Raw genomic sequence first — 17408 nt, forward strand, 5'->3', positions numbered from 1 at the left:
TTTGTTACCTGCGCTGGACCATTTGCAAGAACCAAAGGTGTGCACAGAGTTGTGTTGCATTTTGGTGTCATTCAGCCTTTCCAGCCAGTCAGAAGCAGGCTCCAGGGCTGTGTCTGCTCCTCCATGTTGGAAATGCAGGGCACAGTCCTGAATTTTGGTTTGGGGTTGGGTTTTTTTCCCACCCAGGAAAAATTCCCTTGACTTTACGAAGTCATATTAACCTTGGTGGGTTGTCCTTTGCTCGGTCTCCTGGGAACAGGCAGGATGTCGGTCAAATGGGCAGAGGGCAGGGGCATCCCACCCTGCCTGTGACATCTCCTCCTGGCTGCCCATGGGGCTGGCAGACCCCCTGAAGGGGCTGCAGAGCTGAGCCCCACTCCTTGCCACAAAGTGACTTGATTTTTTCAGTCTTATTCCCGAGGTATCCTTTGGCTCTGATGCAGGGGACCCCAGAGCTGTTTGAAGACTGAATTGTATCTATGGGGTCAACAGGGCTTTGCGTCCATCCTGCAAAATACTCCCCATATATGTCTACCTCGTGCTACTACTGTAGGTAGTAACGTCCAAATTTTTATTTCCTTAGTGTGGTATCACCTGGATTTGCTTTAGCTCTGTCATTGGTTGCAAACATCATTCAGTAGCTGTACCTACTTCATCTGTTGGGATGGAGTGTCACTACCATATTTTTTTGGTCACTTTTGAAACAAGAGTATAGTATTAGCTGAAACTTTTCAGCGGTATGGAATTATGTATTTATGTAAAAGTGTATTTATTTTTCCAATATTGTTATTTAATTTTATATAAATATTGCATACATTTACGATGTTTAATGTTAATGTTGAACAGTGAAAATTAAAGACAAGTAGAATGTAATCATAAATGAATCTGTATAATGATTTCTTGAGTCTTTTGCCAAATTAAGATCATATACTCAGTTTTGGTAACTTTTACTAAACTTTCTGAAATGGTACTGCAATATTCCATCTTTTGCCTCACTTTTATTTTATTTGCTTTGTTCTCCAACAGCAACTGTCATTCTCAATAATTAAACAAACACAGTTAAAAGTGTATGAATTATGAAGTTTGGATAACTAATTTCTTGCAAGCATCTGATTGGCTTAGCTTCACTCAAGTTTCAGTGAAATTAGTGCTATAAAATACATATGAATTAAAGCAGAGAGTCTCTGAAGAGTTCAGCCCTCAGTCCTCAGGCAAAATTCCACTGGGATTTTATACAGTAAACAAGTGATTTTATCTATCTGGTTAAATCCAGGTTTTAAAGAGATAATTAAATGAATAAAGAGATTCTGTATGTAAATTATAATTTCATAACAGGAGACTGGTGAGATGTCTTGTCATTGTAAATGTATGTTCAAAGAGGACTAAGAGGAGATGACACTTTTCTTTCGGTGCTTATTTAAGAACATGTATTGAAACACTGCAGAATTGTACGCCATGTGATAGACCTGACCTTTTTATTAAAATAATGTTTTAGAAAACATGCAGAGACTGTCACCAGGATACAGAGTGTTTTATTCCTCCTCTGAATGCCTTATCGTATGAGCAGAGATCTCCATACACGCTCTGGAGTACCGAGAGGAAATCTCACCATGTTCTCCAGAACGAGAGAGATGCTCAGAGAGTATTTTCCATTGCTTCACTTAAAACCTGAGGCTGAACCCGCACCTCTCGGAGCAGATCTGCTCCTTGCAATAATCTCCATGAAATTTTTGGTGCTGTAGAGTTTACCGTGATATCCAGCTGTATCCTGATACAATTTCTGAATAATGCTGAATTCACTTGTCATGGGCTTCTCATTCTTTCCGAGTTAGGAAATGGGCACAGATAAGGTAAAACAATTCTATCTCACAGCACCATGTCCTGGTTCAGTTGGGTGAGTCATTTGGGTTTCACTGCACTGGGACAGCAATCATTTGACTTTGACCTTTGGAAAACAGCTGGGTGGGGGTTTGGATTTGGTTGGGGAGGGTGTTGTAAAAAGTATTACAATCTGAAAAGTACTCTGCTTTGCCAGATACTTATCACTCTTGGGTATCAGAAGTTCCAGATGCTCATGCAATGGTTGTGTAGCTCTTAGTGCCTGCCACACAGCGGTGTGTGCCTCCCAGCTCGTTATCAAATCGGCAGAAATGGTGGTAATGGTATTTGAAGACCTTTTGATCTAACAATGAAGAATTGGAAGCTTAGCCTAAAGTAATTAGACTATTACCTGGCTAAGCTCTGTTATTGTCAATGGGAATTCAGGTTTGGGTTAGGACAATGATGCCATATTCCCTTAGCCAGAGCTGGAAGCTGCTAACATCGATGGCTTTGCAGGGCTCTTTGGCTGTGCACAGGGATACAGGTAGCAGCGGAGGTGCTCTGGACTCAGGGGGGAGTGGGAGGACTGCCTGGCCAACATCCATGTCAGGGAGCTGGTGCTCAGGAATTTTAAAATTGGTGTCAATAGAAAGTTCGAGTTATTTGTATTTAATTCTGTCGAAGTCCCAACACGTTGTTTATAAAATGCCCTCCCCATGAAACTGTCTGAAAATAGGCTGCTCAACAGCAAAATTCTCCATGTCTTTGTTCTGATAATATTCTTAACAGGCAGGATGTCAGCTCTTGCTAAGGCAGAAGTGATAACCAGGGGCAGATTTGGTTGCAAGTGTATATAACTCTGCTATTCTCTTCCTCTCTTCTGCAGAAAATGAATTTGCTGTGACAGCAGCATTACTGAGCAGCTGTATGATTCTTTACACATGTTTTTGCAATAACAAAGGCATCCTTGAAAAGGAAGTGATAGGCATGCTGAACTCTGCAGTCACTCAATGATTCACGTCGCCGTTTCTCTCTTTCATTCATATAATGTTGGTTCAGGCTCTGAGACTGTGACAGCAAGTTTCTATTTCTCTGTAGTGCCAGGTATTATCAGAAAACTAATAAAAACAATCCTACCTTGAGAGCCTGTGAGGGAAGGACAAACAGTGCAGCAGAGGGAGGCTGGTCCCAGCACCCGTCACCCAGGCAGAGGGATGTGCTGGGTGGCTTGCATGCCTTTAGAAAAACAGGTGGAAATAGATGCCTTAGTGAAGGTTGAAAAAAGCTGATCCAAACCAAAATGAGAACTTGGTAGCCTATGGATATGCCCAGCCATCTGTCTGAAGCTGTTTCCATCTCAGAGCTGTTTACTGCACGCTTAGACTGACCCTCCAAGGCTGCTGTCCCTCCTGAGTTCCTGGCTGTTTCCCTTCTAGGATCAGACTGACACCAGGGACTGCCGGGTCAGTGAAAGGCAAGAAGTTGTCTGCTTTGGTCCCCTGTTCAGAAAAAAGGCCTTTGACAGTGCAGACCTCTTTGCTTTTGTTTCAAAAAGCAAACCAGCCCTGTTTCAGCCCTTGCCTGTACTCCCTGCTGCGTGTCACCCGTCCAGAGCATCCCACTGCCAGTGCCCAGCTTCAGCCAAAACTGCGAGTCCTTGGGACACATGCCCATCCACCTGTTCGCTGTCCTGTGCGCTTCTCAGAGCTCATGCCTGAGGGTAAATGCAGTTGGGATTTTGTTTGTAGAGTTTCAGCCCTTTGCTTCTCCAGGGCAGCAATGATGGATGCTTCTGTGGCTCTTTCCTCGGGTCAGTGCCCACCATCACTGCTGAGACTTGGAGCCACAGCTGGTGGCTCTGAGCTGGTTACAGGTGGGTGAAGCCAGTGGTGCCCAGTTGCCTGGCAGAGGAACATCACTTTATTCCTCTCTTGCTGTTCTAAAATCTCCAAATTTTATTTTCCTTTCCATTTTTGTTTGCCCGTCATCACCGGACATCTTTCATTGCCACTCCTGTTTCTCCTTAAATAAGGAGAACTATATGGGTATACTTTTGCTGCCTCCTGTTTGCTAGTGTTGTTGCTCCCTGAGCAGGAAAACAACCACCAAAGCCCATCTGTGACACCACAGGTGAGGGACCACCCTGCGGCACTGTGTGTTTAACCCTGAGCCTGCATTGCAGGGCTTCACCGGGGCAGCTCCTCGCGGGACTGATTTCCTGCAACTTAATGCTTAGCTGCGGCAATCCCCGCTCCTCCCTTGCAGGCACCCCTTAGTCTTTGCACCTGTTGTGATCTGACCTTGTGCTTAAATCTGGTGTCTTTTAGTCTGATGGAGAAGTAAAATGACTGGGCAGGAGCGTCCCCTCAAACGTCCCTAATCCGTTGCCTGAATGCTGGGGCAGTGCCAGGGTAACAGGGTGCAGAAAGGGGCCAGTCTCGTCTGCTCTCCTTCGATAGATTCTGCTGTTGCTGCTGCCAGGATGGAAGTGAGCTGGGTCAGTGGTTGGACTCAGGAAGGTTATTTTCTTGCATCTTGAAACTTTTCTCTTTCCCCTGCCCCTAGATGCTGCATCTTTCCCAGGCTCCTCAGTGCACCTTCCCAGTCAGCGCAGGGAACTCCATTAGTGTTCACTGATGTCTCTTGTCATGTAGAGTCCAACCCATGCTTCTGTCCTAACTTACTGTGAAATACTTGCCTTTCTCTTCCCAAAGAGTTACAGGGGCTGTTTAGCTGCATTTGGTGTGCCTTGGTGATTGCCTTTTTACATCTCCCTTTTACACATTTTCTCCCTGGGCTGGTCCTGTCCTAGACTGTGCACAACTGGCCTGAACTGGGACGGGTGGTGGGACTGCTGTTCAGCGATGACCCCCTTCAGTCTCCATCCATGGCTGCTAACTGCATAAAGTCTGCAGGCCTCCTATACACGCACATATGCACATGCTCACACACAGGAGAAGTAAAGCAATAAATAACAGGGCAATTGCTGGGAACATTTGTCTCCCAAAGCACTGGCTTTGAGTGCAGAAATTGAAATACACGTTAGACATATTGCAGGAGGCGCATTAGAGCAGTAACACACTTTCAAGGATGAGTTGTGAAGTTCAACATCTTCAAGCAGGTCCCTGAGCTGGGCATTGGGAGCTCTGCATGTGTTTTTGCCCACATTCCACGTTCACACTGTGAACCCCAAACTGCAATAATTGCTGTTGCTCAGATCCTAGGGGTTGTGGCATTTAGAAACAGGGATGTGTGTGATGATGAGGGACGCTAAGCACAAAGATATTTACTGTGTTTCTCCCTTTCCTTGTGCCTGATCTGTGCAGTCATTAAGGAAAAATGATGTAGTCAGTGTTGTTCCAAAGGCATTTAATGCTCTATTCATGTTGTAATTTTTGCTAGCTTATGGGGAAGGTGAGTGAGCCAGCAGCATGGATGAAAATCTGTCTGATGCCCAAGACCGTATGCAGGCTGACGGTATTTGATCCCTACTGCGTTAAGCCAAGATTTTTCTTTATGAAACCGGGGAGCAAGAAGCAGCCCAGCACTCCTACAAAGCCCTGGTATGATGCACACCTGTGCAATAGGGCTGACGTTCCTTGGAGAGCTCTTTGCTTTGTGTTTCACTCCATCTGACACAGAGCAATCCTATTCTTGAATGGGACTTCTGAATGCCATTATAATAAAACTGTTCACTAAAAATATGAAGCATCAGTTAGCCTAGGCTGCTTGCTGCTTCAATTGCTACTTTCTTAAAAGTGCCACAGCATGGAAAATAGACTTCATCAGTGCCTTCCATCCCATTATACCGGCGTCCTTGGGTAGCTCACACATTTCCTCCTAATTTGAGGAAATGCCATGTAACGCCTCTCTCCCTGGAGAGACCTGCAGTGGGTCTTTGGGGGCTTTTGCTTGTTTGTTGTTCGTTAAATAGCATGGAGCGGGACAAGGACACAGCTTTTAAGGCAGCCCTGTGTGTTCACAGCCCTGCTGCTTTCTGTACCCGGTGAAGTCTTTGTACAGGGTGCCACAACAGGGCAGGGGAAAGAGGGAGAAGATGCTACTTAGTAAGTGGACACCACAGAAGAGGAGATGTGTGACTTTTCCTGCTGCAGTTACCTGTTCTCCCATATGTCCTAAGCGGTTACCCAGCTTAGGGAAATTATTGTATTGACTTCAGTGCTCAGGGCCTTAAATCTTGCAGGAGTTAAAGAGCCCAAGAGCATCCTTTCCTCTGGGCAGTCTGTGGTGCTGGAGGAACAGGCTCCAGACACACCAGCCTCTTCCCTTTGCTGCAGTAACACATCGAGTTGGACCCTTTTCTTTGAGAAATCCTTTTTCTAAAATTTTTTTTGACCTGTAATGAGACGTCATCTGAGGTCACTCACCAGTCTCTGCAGCTTGGTTTGGCAGTGGGAAGGTGAAGGTTTAGCGGATTGTTTTATTTCTCCCTTTTGCAAATAATCACTTGGGGAAGCTCCGTGCCTCTGCTGCAGAGGTGAGAGCAGAGCAGCTGGAGGATGGAGACTCCGCCTGCGCTGCAGACCTGGGGCAAGCCAGTGTGGATGTTCCCCCATGCCCTGGGTGAGGAGCACTGTTTGGGGATGCTGGGGCTCAGCTTGCTCTTCTGCACACCAACAGCTGCCTTTCGGCTCTGGGAGGGCTCCTTCAGACATTTCCACAGGAGTTTCTGGATAATGCTCACAAACATACTTGGACTATGCACTCCAGAATCCCTAATGTTCATGTCTTTTTTTCAGTCTTCCCATTACTCTGGGGAGTCAGGATGGATTAAGAATTTCTGAAGCCTCTTCCAAACTGCAGTGCAGTGCCTTGGTGTGTTTTGCCCAAGTCTCTGGTCTAGTTGCCCTCCCTTGAATGTAGAGACCACTCTTCCTTTTTAAATGTACAAAAATCGGATGTATTTTCTGACCTTCTACCAGCTAAAATCACCCTGGCCATGTGCTCTCGGCAGCTGTGTGCGCTAAGGTATGGCTCCCTCTTAGACTTTTGCAGGAAAGGAGAGCCCGGCTGGGGGAACCCTGCCCTGTGCGCTGCATTCCCACCCTGCGAGCATCTGCCCACGGAGCTGGACATGAGACCGTGCTACAGCGTATCGGTGGAAGGAACACGGTTTCAAAGTAGCCAGCAACAAATATTTCCTAAACACCTCCTGAAGTGCTGCAGCCACTGGAGAACCCACAGCACGGAGCTGCGCCCTTGTTTTAAGCCTGTGGCTTGTCTCCCTGAAGCTACAGGAGTTACCTGCTGAAACACCTGGCTGTTGTGGAGGCACTTCAATTGGTTTGGATGCCACAGAGGCTCTGTTGCTGGATAACGGGAAAAGGCTTGGGTGTTTTCAGGCTTCCAGTAAGGATTCAGATGGTGAGGAACGATCCAGGCTTTCCATGGTGGTGTGTCTTCCGATGTCCTTTGTGCTCGAGAGCCTTCAGAGGTAGAGGGCTGTGATTTCAGCGTCTGATAGCATCAGCATGAGTGATAATAAGAGCTGATAGAGACTAATAGGATTCTGAAATGTAACTATGAGGGTGCATAGTTGGGCTCTGCTCGTAGTTGGAGAAGTTTGCTGACATCCAGGAGCACAGCCCCTTGCAGAAAGGGGCTGTAAAGTGTTGTAGGGCTCGGTCGTTTTTTCAGTGTTATTTCATCCAGCACATGTTTCAGCTCAGATTGTTGGAAAGGATGAACGAGGGCTTACTTGCAAGCGCTTACTTTCCATATAATCCTTAATGTGTGGAAATCTATACCTACAAGGATTGATTTTAATTTCCTCCAAAGAGTTGCTCCTGGCAGAATCTGATAAAGCCGTTTTCAGTCTAATTCTTCCCAGCCCTGCCCTTGGTGAGCTATCAGAGCATACCTATCTTTGGGAATTAATTTGGTGATCACCACAGCTTGCATTCATTATCTCAAATACCTCCCGAATCGTCGGCTGATGCACGGGGGCCTGGAAAAGCTGTCTGACAGCATTTTCCGAAACTTTTCACTTTTGGGGGAGAACATCCCCAGGTTCTTGCTGGTGATTTGCTTTTCTTCCCTGTGTTGAGCTTGCCCATTCAGCACAGAAAATGAAGGAAAAGCAGAGCTGCTTCACAGCTCTGGATTGCTTTGTGCCACCTCTTTCTTTTCACCAAGATTTGCTCATTTGTGCCCAGGGCTGTGGAGTCCTTTTGGTGCCGGACTGACCTCGTTCCCAGTCCTCAGCCTGACGGCAGCACAAGCATCTTGTGTAGAAGAGCAGGTCACGGTCTCCTGCCAGAGGGTCATAACCTGAGCCCAACCAGCCAGAAATCTTGTACACATTTTTAAGAGCTTTTGGGGTACATGTTCTAGTTTTGGGGTTTTTTTTGGGTTTTTTTGTTTTGTTTTTTTTTTTTTTCCTGCTGCTAGCTCAGTGAACCGGGTAGGAGTCTTCATATGTTAGAGAGGTCTTAATGGAGATGTACCTTCATCTTCCAAAATATCAGAATAGGAAATGCAGCAAGGGTTAGTTTAAAGCAATTTGCACTTACTTGGTAAAATAGAATAATCTTCATCATTCCTGAACTCTGAAAGAGAAAGCAAATTTCTGTGGAAACAAAAACACAGGCTTGCTGCTGCGCTGGAGCAGAGCGATGCATTGCAGGGGAGATTTAGCATCGTGTTCTGACCTTTCTGGAAACAGTTGATATGGAAATATTTTTGTCATATTTATTTAAACTTTTTTTCTTGCATTTATTTAAACTAGGCAGTGTATTTATTTGAAAAACTCAGCAGCATGCCAATCCCCGGTTCTTGGCATGTTAACAAAACTAATCATGCAATAAACGTAATACCCTTAAATCTGTGTTCAAATGCTTTGATCCTAATGCTCTTAGGAAAGTCCTTTTGTTCTTATTTTCCATGTAAAGTACCAGGTGCAACTGCGGTTGTTTTAGAAGATAATAACAAGAGGAGGGTTTACTAGAATTTTTTAGGTAATGGCTATAGCTGGTTTTTAAAATAGTAATTCTCTACTATTTTATGTGCCCAAGATCATCTTGAGTGTGTTGGTGTTTGCGCCATCCTCCATGCCTGGCCATCCTCCTGGGCTCACTCATGGGTGCTGTTTGCTGCTGTATCTCAATCACAGGCTGGAAATGGCATTTCAGAGCAATGTTTTCCAGCACTTGAATGGAGGCTGAAGCAGGTTGACCATGGGCATGCTCAGGTGCAGGTGATCCTTGGCTCTAGGAAGCTGGTTAGAGAAACAAGTCAATACGGTACCTTGGCTACACCTTCAGGGCTGGATCCAGAGGCAATTAGAACCAGCAGAAGTCTTTCTGATGACTTCAAAGAACCTTGGATGAGGCTGCTGTTCCACAGAGAGCCACCCATCCATCCCCAGTACTCTGAGGTATTTTCTGTGGGAGGTGGTAAATGGGAAGAGATCAAGAAAAAGAGAAATATGAAAGAAGTTGTTTTGTCTGTGCTATTCAAATGTTTTAAAGAAGTCAAGGTCCAAGCTTACCTCACTATGGCACTGTTAATGATAGATACTGGAAACAGACAGCAGCATTTGCGGCGATGAAAAGAGTCCTGATGGTGAAATGCAAAGTTTCTCCAGGGTCCGAAACAAATGATGAGACCGATGGCAGTAGCTAGGTGTATTGCTTCCCTAAGTCACATGGTGGTGAGATGAAGCCCTCTATTAAATTATTTTCTGCATATGGCTCACATATGCTTAAAACCTACGTGCCATATAAAAGTTGGAAGTACCTGAGACAAATTAGAAGGCAGTTAGGAAGTAGGCTCTTTGCAAAGGAATTTTCAGTCTCTGATACTCGGTTGCATTAGATTATTCGACCTCTCTTTTCTGTCGGTGCAAATGAGATCATAACTCATGTGTGCATGAAAGCAAATGGGTGGTTTAGATCTAAAAACACACAGCTGCCTAACTTTGATTTATATTAAAGACAGACATAGAAATAATTAATTCCAGCATCTTGGGAATGACATTTAAGTATTAACAAAATTAGGCAAATTATGCCTCAACCTCTGGGTGCACCGAGGTATGCGTGCAGTCTTGTTTGATGGTGGGGTGGTGAGATAAATGTTGGACACAGGCTCCACGCCAAGGTTAAGCAATATGTAGACGTGGGATAACAATTTTGGAAATGACTGGCACCCTATTAATTGTGAGATCAAATCTTTATCAACCAGCTTCAGGTCCCCAGAAATGTTCTTGTGTTGTTGCACAATGTGGTTATTCCTTCTTTAGAATAAGTGGTGGATCCAATATATTTTTTAAATGAGAAAAGATGCACTTGGCTGTATTGACTCGGAATGTGGGGCAAGAGAGGGTCCTGATCGAGTGTGTGAATTTACTCTTTATCTTTGGCTGTCACAGTAAAGTGACATCAACCTGCATGGAGAGCTCTTGCTGAGGAGCCCTTGAATTTTTGCTAAAGTATCGGTGTTGGTGTTTAGCCCAAAGATAGTAAATAGATTAAAGTATTAGAAGTTTACAACTGGGTTTGGTAGGATTTGACATTTCCTTCTTGCTGGTGACGTTCATTGCCTGGGGAAAGATGTAGAAAGAATGAAAAAATGAACTTCTGGTGAAATTTGAAGGCTTATAAAAACAGGATAACTTTAACTCAACCTTTTTTCTGTTGATGCTAAAGAAAAAAAGTGAAGTTTATGAATCTGGGTAACTCGTGAAAGTCTTGTTTTAGAACAAGGGACAGCATTTTCTCTGTTTCTCAGGGCAAGGTTGAATGTTTGGGGTTTTTTGGCCCCTCTTGAAATTGGAGGTGGGCTCAGGAAAACGTAGAGGTAGCCATCCCTGCGCAGGCTCGCCTGCCTTCCCACCTCTCGCTGAGGAGCATCACTAATGGCCCTTAAACCCTATTGATCACAAGGGACTGGGGACGTTCGCTACCTTTTGTCGACATGTAACAGCCTTGCAACAGGAAAACCACCTTTTTCAGAACATTACTTATAAAAGCTTTAAAGCAGCAACATCTGATCTTGTGAGTTACATCCATTTTTCTCCACTTGGTCTCAGCTTTTCCATTTCAGAGCAAGTTACTGCTCTCTCGCTGGTTCTTTGTGTACCTCTTAAGACAATAGGGGCTGAATGAGTTGTAAGTAGTGCTGTGATTTAAAATAACCACAGCTGTCAATGCATATGCTAATTTCGATTCTAACAGATCTTCCAGAGCTGCTATATAAATAAATTGTAATTTTTTTAGATTTCAAATGTATTCATAGGCGGGGGAGACCTGTATTTTATTTGTTAGGAAATATGCTGATGGAGTGGCTCCAAAACAAAGGAAGAAGCCTCATCTCTGAAAAGGAAGCAGAACATTTTATATTGAGAGATGGTTGAACCAGTGTGTTTCTGCTCAAGGATTAAACCAGGATGCTTGCGACATAGCATGTAATGACTTGCATAACATGTAATGAAGAAATTGGAGCTCAGTCTCTGGGTGCATCATGCTGAGTAAGAGGCTTGTTCTACACGAAAGTGTCATATTAAATTCTTGTCGTGATTCCAGACCCCTTTGATTCCTAAATCTTTTGGAGGAGACTAATCTGAAATCAAAGTGAAGTTGCTTGGGGTTTGCATGCCAGAAGTGGTCACATTTGAAAAAGTTCAGTGAACCTGCAGAGGGAGGTTGAAATTAGTTGCTTCGCTACAAAGCTTACAGCTAACATACCTGCTGATTTGCTTTTTGCTTTGATTCTTCAAGCTCTGCCTTCTTGCCACCTTCTGAGTTGTTTTCAAAATGCATAAATCTTGAGGATGAGCATGTCCTGGTTTCAGTCTGTTTAGTTAAAAAAAAAAAAAAAAAAAAAAAAAAGTAAATCAATCTGTAGTGGTACAGAGTAAAACAAAATGAGCTTAAATACTGAGGACGTGGAAAGTCTGCCTGTTTCTCTTCTGCCTTGTCCTTTGTGCAGTTGTTTCACTCTGTGAAGGTGTATATCACGCTTTTCTCTCCTGATTTACCAGCATTTGACCTCCCTTTGTACCAAGGTAAATGGAAATGGTTCCTTTCAAGTTCTTCTAAGTAGATACTGAGGGCTCCTGCCTTGATCCCTGTAAGAGGACTGTGCTCCTTTGAAACCACTGGAGCAATGCCAGGAATCCAGCCTGTTATCCCTGATGAATGTCAGCTGCTTTCTCTGGTTTGATATTGGCATTTTGGGGGGCTTTGACCAAGAATATCATGCAGTATTAAGTGCAAATTGGAACATTTCCAGCGGTTCAATTCTGCCCTTCCATAACCCCCTCAAGCTTTGTGTAGGCTGCCGGAGACCTGGTGATGTGCTTTCTGGTCCAGTTAAAAGAAAATCCCCTGGGTAGCCATGGCCCGTGTATAACCGTGTAGATGGCCCTGCGTGAAAGCTGATGTGTTATTACTTTATATTTACAGTGTTCTGTCTCCTGTGGAAGGGGCCAAAAGCACCGGGATGTGTACTGTTTGTCAAAGGAAGGGAGGCATATAGAAGAAGATTATTGCAAGCATCTTGCTAAGCCCAATGTGCAAAAGAAATGCAGAGGGGGCAGATGTCCGAAGTGGAAAGCAGGAGATTGGGGACAGGTGAGATGTGTCGTATACCCTTTTGTACCCTTTGGTATTCTTCCTCTATCAAATTGGTTAGGAGCTGGTTTTCCCATCAATTCTGTCCTCTTGAATTTTTCAAGGGTAAAAGTTTTGGGGCAGATCCTTAGTTGGTGTAAATCAGTGTAGCTTCATGGATAGCAGTGGAGCAGCACTGATTTGTACCAGCTGAAAACATGGCAACGTGCTTTTAATGTCTATCTGAAAGCAAATTGCTTGTTGTATATTTTAAGTTTCTGCTAGAAAAGGCATTAGCATATAATATTAAAGAGAATCTACTCTTTATTCATGTTTTTAATGTTGTTACTATTTAACTATGTCACATCCCAAGCAAAATCTTCCTCAGTTTTGAGAAATCTGAAATTAATTTTATTATCAGCTTCCTGTGAAAGCCTAAAGAACAATCAGAGCTGTTCATTAAAAATGCTTTTTGCTGCCTTTTGTTTCTTAACAAGCTCATCACTTGATTTTGCTTCATTAAAAAGTCAGACACTGATGCATAGAGCAGAGGCTGCTGGAAATGTGAAAGTGCTTGGAGTTATTAAGCATCTTGTTTGCCGAAAGCATGCCTTGAATCCTTGTTTTCCTGAAAATAATGTCTTTGTCATCACCTCGAATCTGCTGCATCACACTTTTATCTCTGAACCTTGCTTTTCTCTCTACCTCATTAGTGTGCTAATCAGCAAAATTATTGAAAGTCCCAGACTAAGTGAACTGTTAACTTGTAAAACATCACAGTCTCTGGCGGTCTGTGTTCCAAATTAAGGTACAAAACACCAATTCTGGCTGTATGGGAGTTCCCAGAAAGATAAACCATTAACATCACTACAGGCACCCATGCAAACGTTAGGACTAGGACAGCCTACTCTTGTTTAATGTTGGCTATTAAAAAAAGACAGTAAACCCACTGATGTTCTATGATTGCTTTCAGATTTGTATTTCTTTTTAATCCATAGGATAGGGGTATTTGCCATTCTGTGTGTAGAGGTGTAAGTGTGCATTCACCGCGGGGGTTCAGTTCCTGGGATCTGGGTTCTTTACCCAAGGTATGGGAGCACCCAGGTAGCCCCGTGAAATGCACAGTACTGCTCCCACACTGGAAATTAAGTCAATATTATTATTTTTATTACCTGCAGGAGTGAAACCTCCATTTTGTACAGTGAGCTAGACTGGAAAGAAGTACCAGGCTGTTATATAATCTTGTCATATCTGATTTGCACCTTATTTAAAGTGATTGCTCCTGAAAACAATTTGTTACAGCTAACAATTGTAAACATAATAATGTAATGGTCTGTCGATTGTGTTAAAATATGCTCATGTTAATTGACAAAGTAAGTGTTTTAAAATTCCCAACATTCCACTGCATGATCGCAGTTAATTTTATGGAAGCAGAGAAAGAAACCCAAGTTAATAAGAGGATGAGGTGATTTATGGCCTGAAGTAATCTCTGGTGACTAGGCAATTAAGGAATATTTGTATGCTAATGATAAGAGTAAGAATAGGAAACACATTTCCAGCATGCAGGTGGCTCTGCTGCCCAGGTCCCTGATGCTGTATGTGCTCAGCCAGCCAGGATCTTGCTTTGGAAAAAAATAAAGAGGTAAAAACACCCATTCTGCAATATCAGGCTGGGCTTGTTAAAGCCTCATGAAACGCTCTGGCACGGCATCCATGCGTCCTGACTCTCGCTCAGGCGTGGCTTTGCAAAAGATTTAATTCGCCAGAGCCAAGGTGGATTTAGGTGCTGAACTTCTCATTAGGACTATGAAACAGGCAGGGGTTTGGCACTCTGAACACCTAGTAGATCAGGATCTAAATGGGCACGGAAATTCCGTGTCACCTTCCCCATCACCAGTGACACTGTTGAAAATAGGAGTCGTGGTCAGTTTGCCCTTAGATACTATCAAAAAAGCTTTCTGAAGGTCTAATTGCTTCTGAAAGATAATCCCAAAGCTGAGCTGCCGGAGCTGGCTGCCTTTTGTCCTGGGTAAATTAGCAAAAAAAAGAGAAGGCAAGGTTTTCTCATAAAAGCACATCCTCCTTGTCGCTGTATATGCACAGGACCTGTTGCATGTGCCGTTAGGGTTTTTTTTCTTTTCCTTTTGGGAAAAGGAAATATTAAAATGTCAAGATTAAAAATTTCAGGAATGGTTAAAAATTAATCCCAGCCAGCTGAGCCAAATGCTCCACTCCCAGGCTTTTTTCTCTCTGGATGTTTTATATTCAAAGGCTGGGTAATTCTTTTCTAGATTGTTATGAAGCCGCTTCCCTGCAGCAAAGCATTTTTAATATATCTGTAGTAATCAGAAGGGAAGAAAAAAGGCTTTTTCTCCAAGTTTTAAATGTGCTTGCGTCTGAACTGAAATGTCAGATTTAATGTGTTTGCATCTCCTAGGTGGTATCAATTATGGCCATTTACCTTTCACTTAGCAAAAATACCAATATTTATTCTGCTGTCTGGTATTTACATATTTCAGCTACAGGCTGAAATCCAGCCCTGTCTAAAAACACAGCTAGAGCATCAGTTAGAGCTCATCCATAGCCGAGCTGGCACTTGGCAGTTTGGTGATCGACTTTCTCAGCGGAGAAAGGACTGCTCCTGGGAAAACATATAGATGCTATAGAAAGGACAGACAGGCTTCCTGGCTCGTGGCATTCCATAGGGGAATATATAAGTGCAGCAAAAGTTGGCTGCCCCCAAACTGAATATCTTCTGGCAGTGTCAGCCAGCTGTATTTACCCAAGGCAGACACAGGCTGGCTGACCAGTATTCTGGATTAAAATAGCCAAATAGGACGAAAATGGTGTCAACCACCCACCTTTTCTTGCCTCTGTAATAGAGCGTAATGGTGTTATTTTGAAGCCAGCCATAAATCAAGCCAGAGCAACAGCAACACCGATGCTGCAGCACAGGCAGTGGGAGGAAGCAACCCACAGAAGGAGATGCCTCGATCCCCTGCGAAAACTCCCGTGGCCCCAACTCACCAACTTTCACCCGTGCTGGGTGCAGCCGTTGCCCCCTCCTCGGCCGGGCTCCGTGTTCCAGCAGAAGCAGTACCTTGGTGTGGCCAAGCCAGCCCCACTGCAGCCCTCCTGTGGGGCTGGGCTCACCTGTAGCTTCATCTTCTTGGCCGGGGTCACGCTGGGATGCCCTTCTCCCATGCTATGGCTGCCCTGGGCGTCTGCCCCACCAAGTACCCTTAGAAAGCCCATTCCACTGGGAAAAGCCTCTCCTATGTGTACTCTTGGCATTGGCCCAAGGAAAAGCTCTTTGCTTGCAGGAAGAGGGTTCACATCTCTTTCAAGGGATGGTCCAGGACATGGCAGTGCTGGGCTGGGGTCCTGGGGGGCCTCGCTCCTCTGCTGTGAGTCCTCCCACCGATTCAGTCAGGGTGCAACATTTGTCCTCGTGGGCTTCAGCAAGGGCAAGGTTTCACCCCAGGCACACAACAAAGTGAGTCTACAACTTTGCACAGGGCCACGTTTGCTCAGAATGGCCAGGGACCAGCCTCCTCCTCCCCAAACCCGCTCCGTGCGGGTGGCACAGCACAGCCCCCCCATGAAAGAGCCATGGCGTGACTTGCTCTCTCTTATCAAACAGTCTTGGGGATGTGCTTTTTAGGTGGGTAATAAATGCAAACTGAAAGGCGTTTTAGAGCATGTTTTGCATCCTTGTGTATATGTTTCTCCAAGTTTGTTGCCATTATTCAGTTTAACTGTCCCCTATGGAATGCGTAGGACAAACAGCGCTGGGAATCCCAGGGAGGCAGCGCAGCAGATGGGATGCATTTGCATCACCAGTGACAGAAATCTCACTGCTGCTTTTAAAAGTTACACAAAAAAAACCCTCTCACCCTCTTACAAATATCTGAAGCCAGGCAAATATTCACAGTCAGCTTTTCTTTGGTCCTCTTGGCTTTATGGGACGTTCAGATAGTAAAGCAAATGGAGCACTACAGAGGAATACTCTGGAGAAGAGAGAATTGCATCCCCATTAGATACCGCTTAATTCCCTGCCTTAAGAAGGCTTGCCTTTATGGGTATTGCAATAATGGGCTGTAAACTGGTTTGCTTAGTGCCTGATGTATTAGTAAGGTTGCTTATATTAACTGTTAATTCAGCAAATGGTTAATCATAATAGCTGTGTTTTAAATGCATACCTTTGATTTTTACATGCTTTCTTCTCTAAGTGCAATTTCTTTTTGTTCCAAACCATATCATATAGTTTAAGATCCAGCAAGGAAGGATCCATACCAGAGGGACATTAAGTACTGCTAAACATATTCCAGCGTGCAGTCACAACAATAAGAAATGTTGCATGAAAGAACAAACAAGCTGTTAAAAGCATTGTAGTGCAGATAATAATTTGAAGATGTCTGAGAAACAGAGAAATTCAGGCTTTTCTTGCTGTGCCTAGGAGTGGGGAGAAATGTGCCCACAGTGTAATGAAGGAAATCTGAAATGCAGTTAATTTTAAAAAAGACATTAATTTTCACAAACTAACAGTATGCTCTGGCTTGTGTGCATGTTTCGATGTCTGCTGCAAGAAATCCCAGCTGTATCATACCTTTACCTCTCTGTTGCTCCAGACTTTCTCCTATATAACTCAAGTTTGCTTTTCATTAAAGTCCACTCCCGTGACACTTGTGGCATTTGATATATTTTGAACTATTACTTTTCTGAGCCAAGTGCCTGAGAAGTACTACTCAGAGCCTTGCTGCCTCTGGCATGTTGTGATAGTTTAGCAGCGCTGCTATCTCCAGAGGTTTTTGCAATATAAATCCTGTCTGGGAAATCCTGACCCCACTGAAGCCAACGGCAAAAATTCCCGCTGGCTTCAGCGGAGCCAGGATTTCAGCCTCTCCTTGCAAATTTTTTCCCCTCATGCAGTGAAGAGCCTCAACTGGAAGTTTAAACGCCAGCGTTAGAGCATTGCTATCGCTGCCGTTGAGCGCAGAGCAGAGAGCGAACCCC

The 17408-nt window shown here is 44.2% G+C and overlaps 1 protein-coding gene across 1 annotated transcript in view; it reads left to right on the forward strand.

The window, feature by feature from the left end:
- Positions 1-17408, forward strand: part of ADAMTS9 (ADAM metallopeptidase with thrombospondin type 1 motif, 9) — a gene marked incomplete at its 5' end in the record, with an annotated part of 81673 nt that overhangs the window by 47083 nt on the left and 17182 nt on the right. Inside the window, one exon of the mRNA XM_010087595.1 lies at positions 12246-12413. Within this exon, the coding sequence (XP_010085897.1) occupies positions 12246-12413 (168 nt within the window). The remainder of the gene's footprint in view (positions 1-12245; positions 12414-17408) is intronic.

Source organism: Pterocles gutturalis, unplaced genomic scaffold, assembly GCF_000699245.1.
Source record: "Pterocles gutturalis isolate BGI_N339 unplaced genomic scaffold, ASM69924v1 scaffold19701, whole genome shotgun sequence".
NCBI classification, from domain to species: Eukaryota; Metazoa; Chordata; class Aves; order Pterocliformes; family Pteroclidae; genus Pterocles; species Pterocles gutturalis.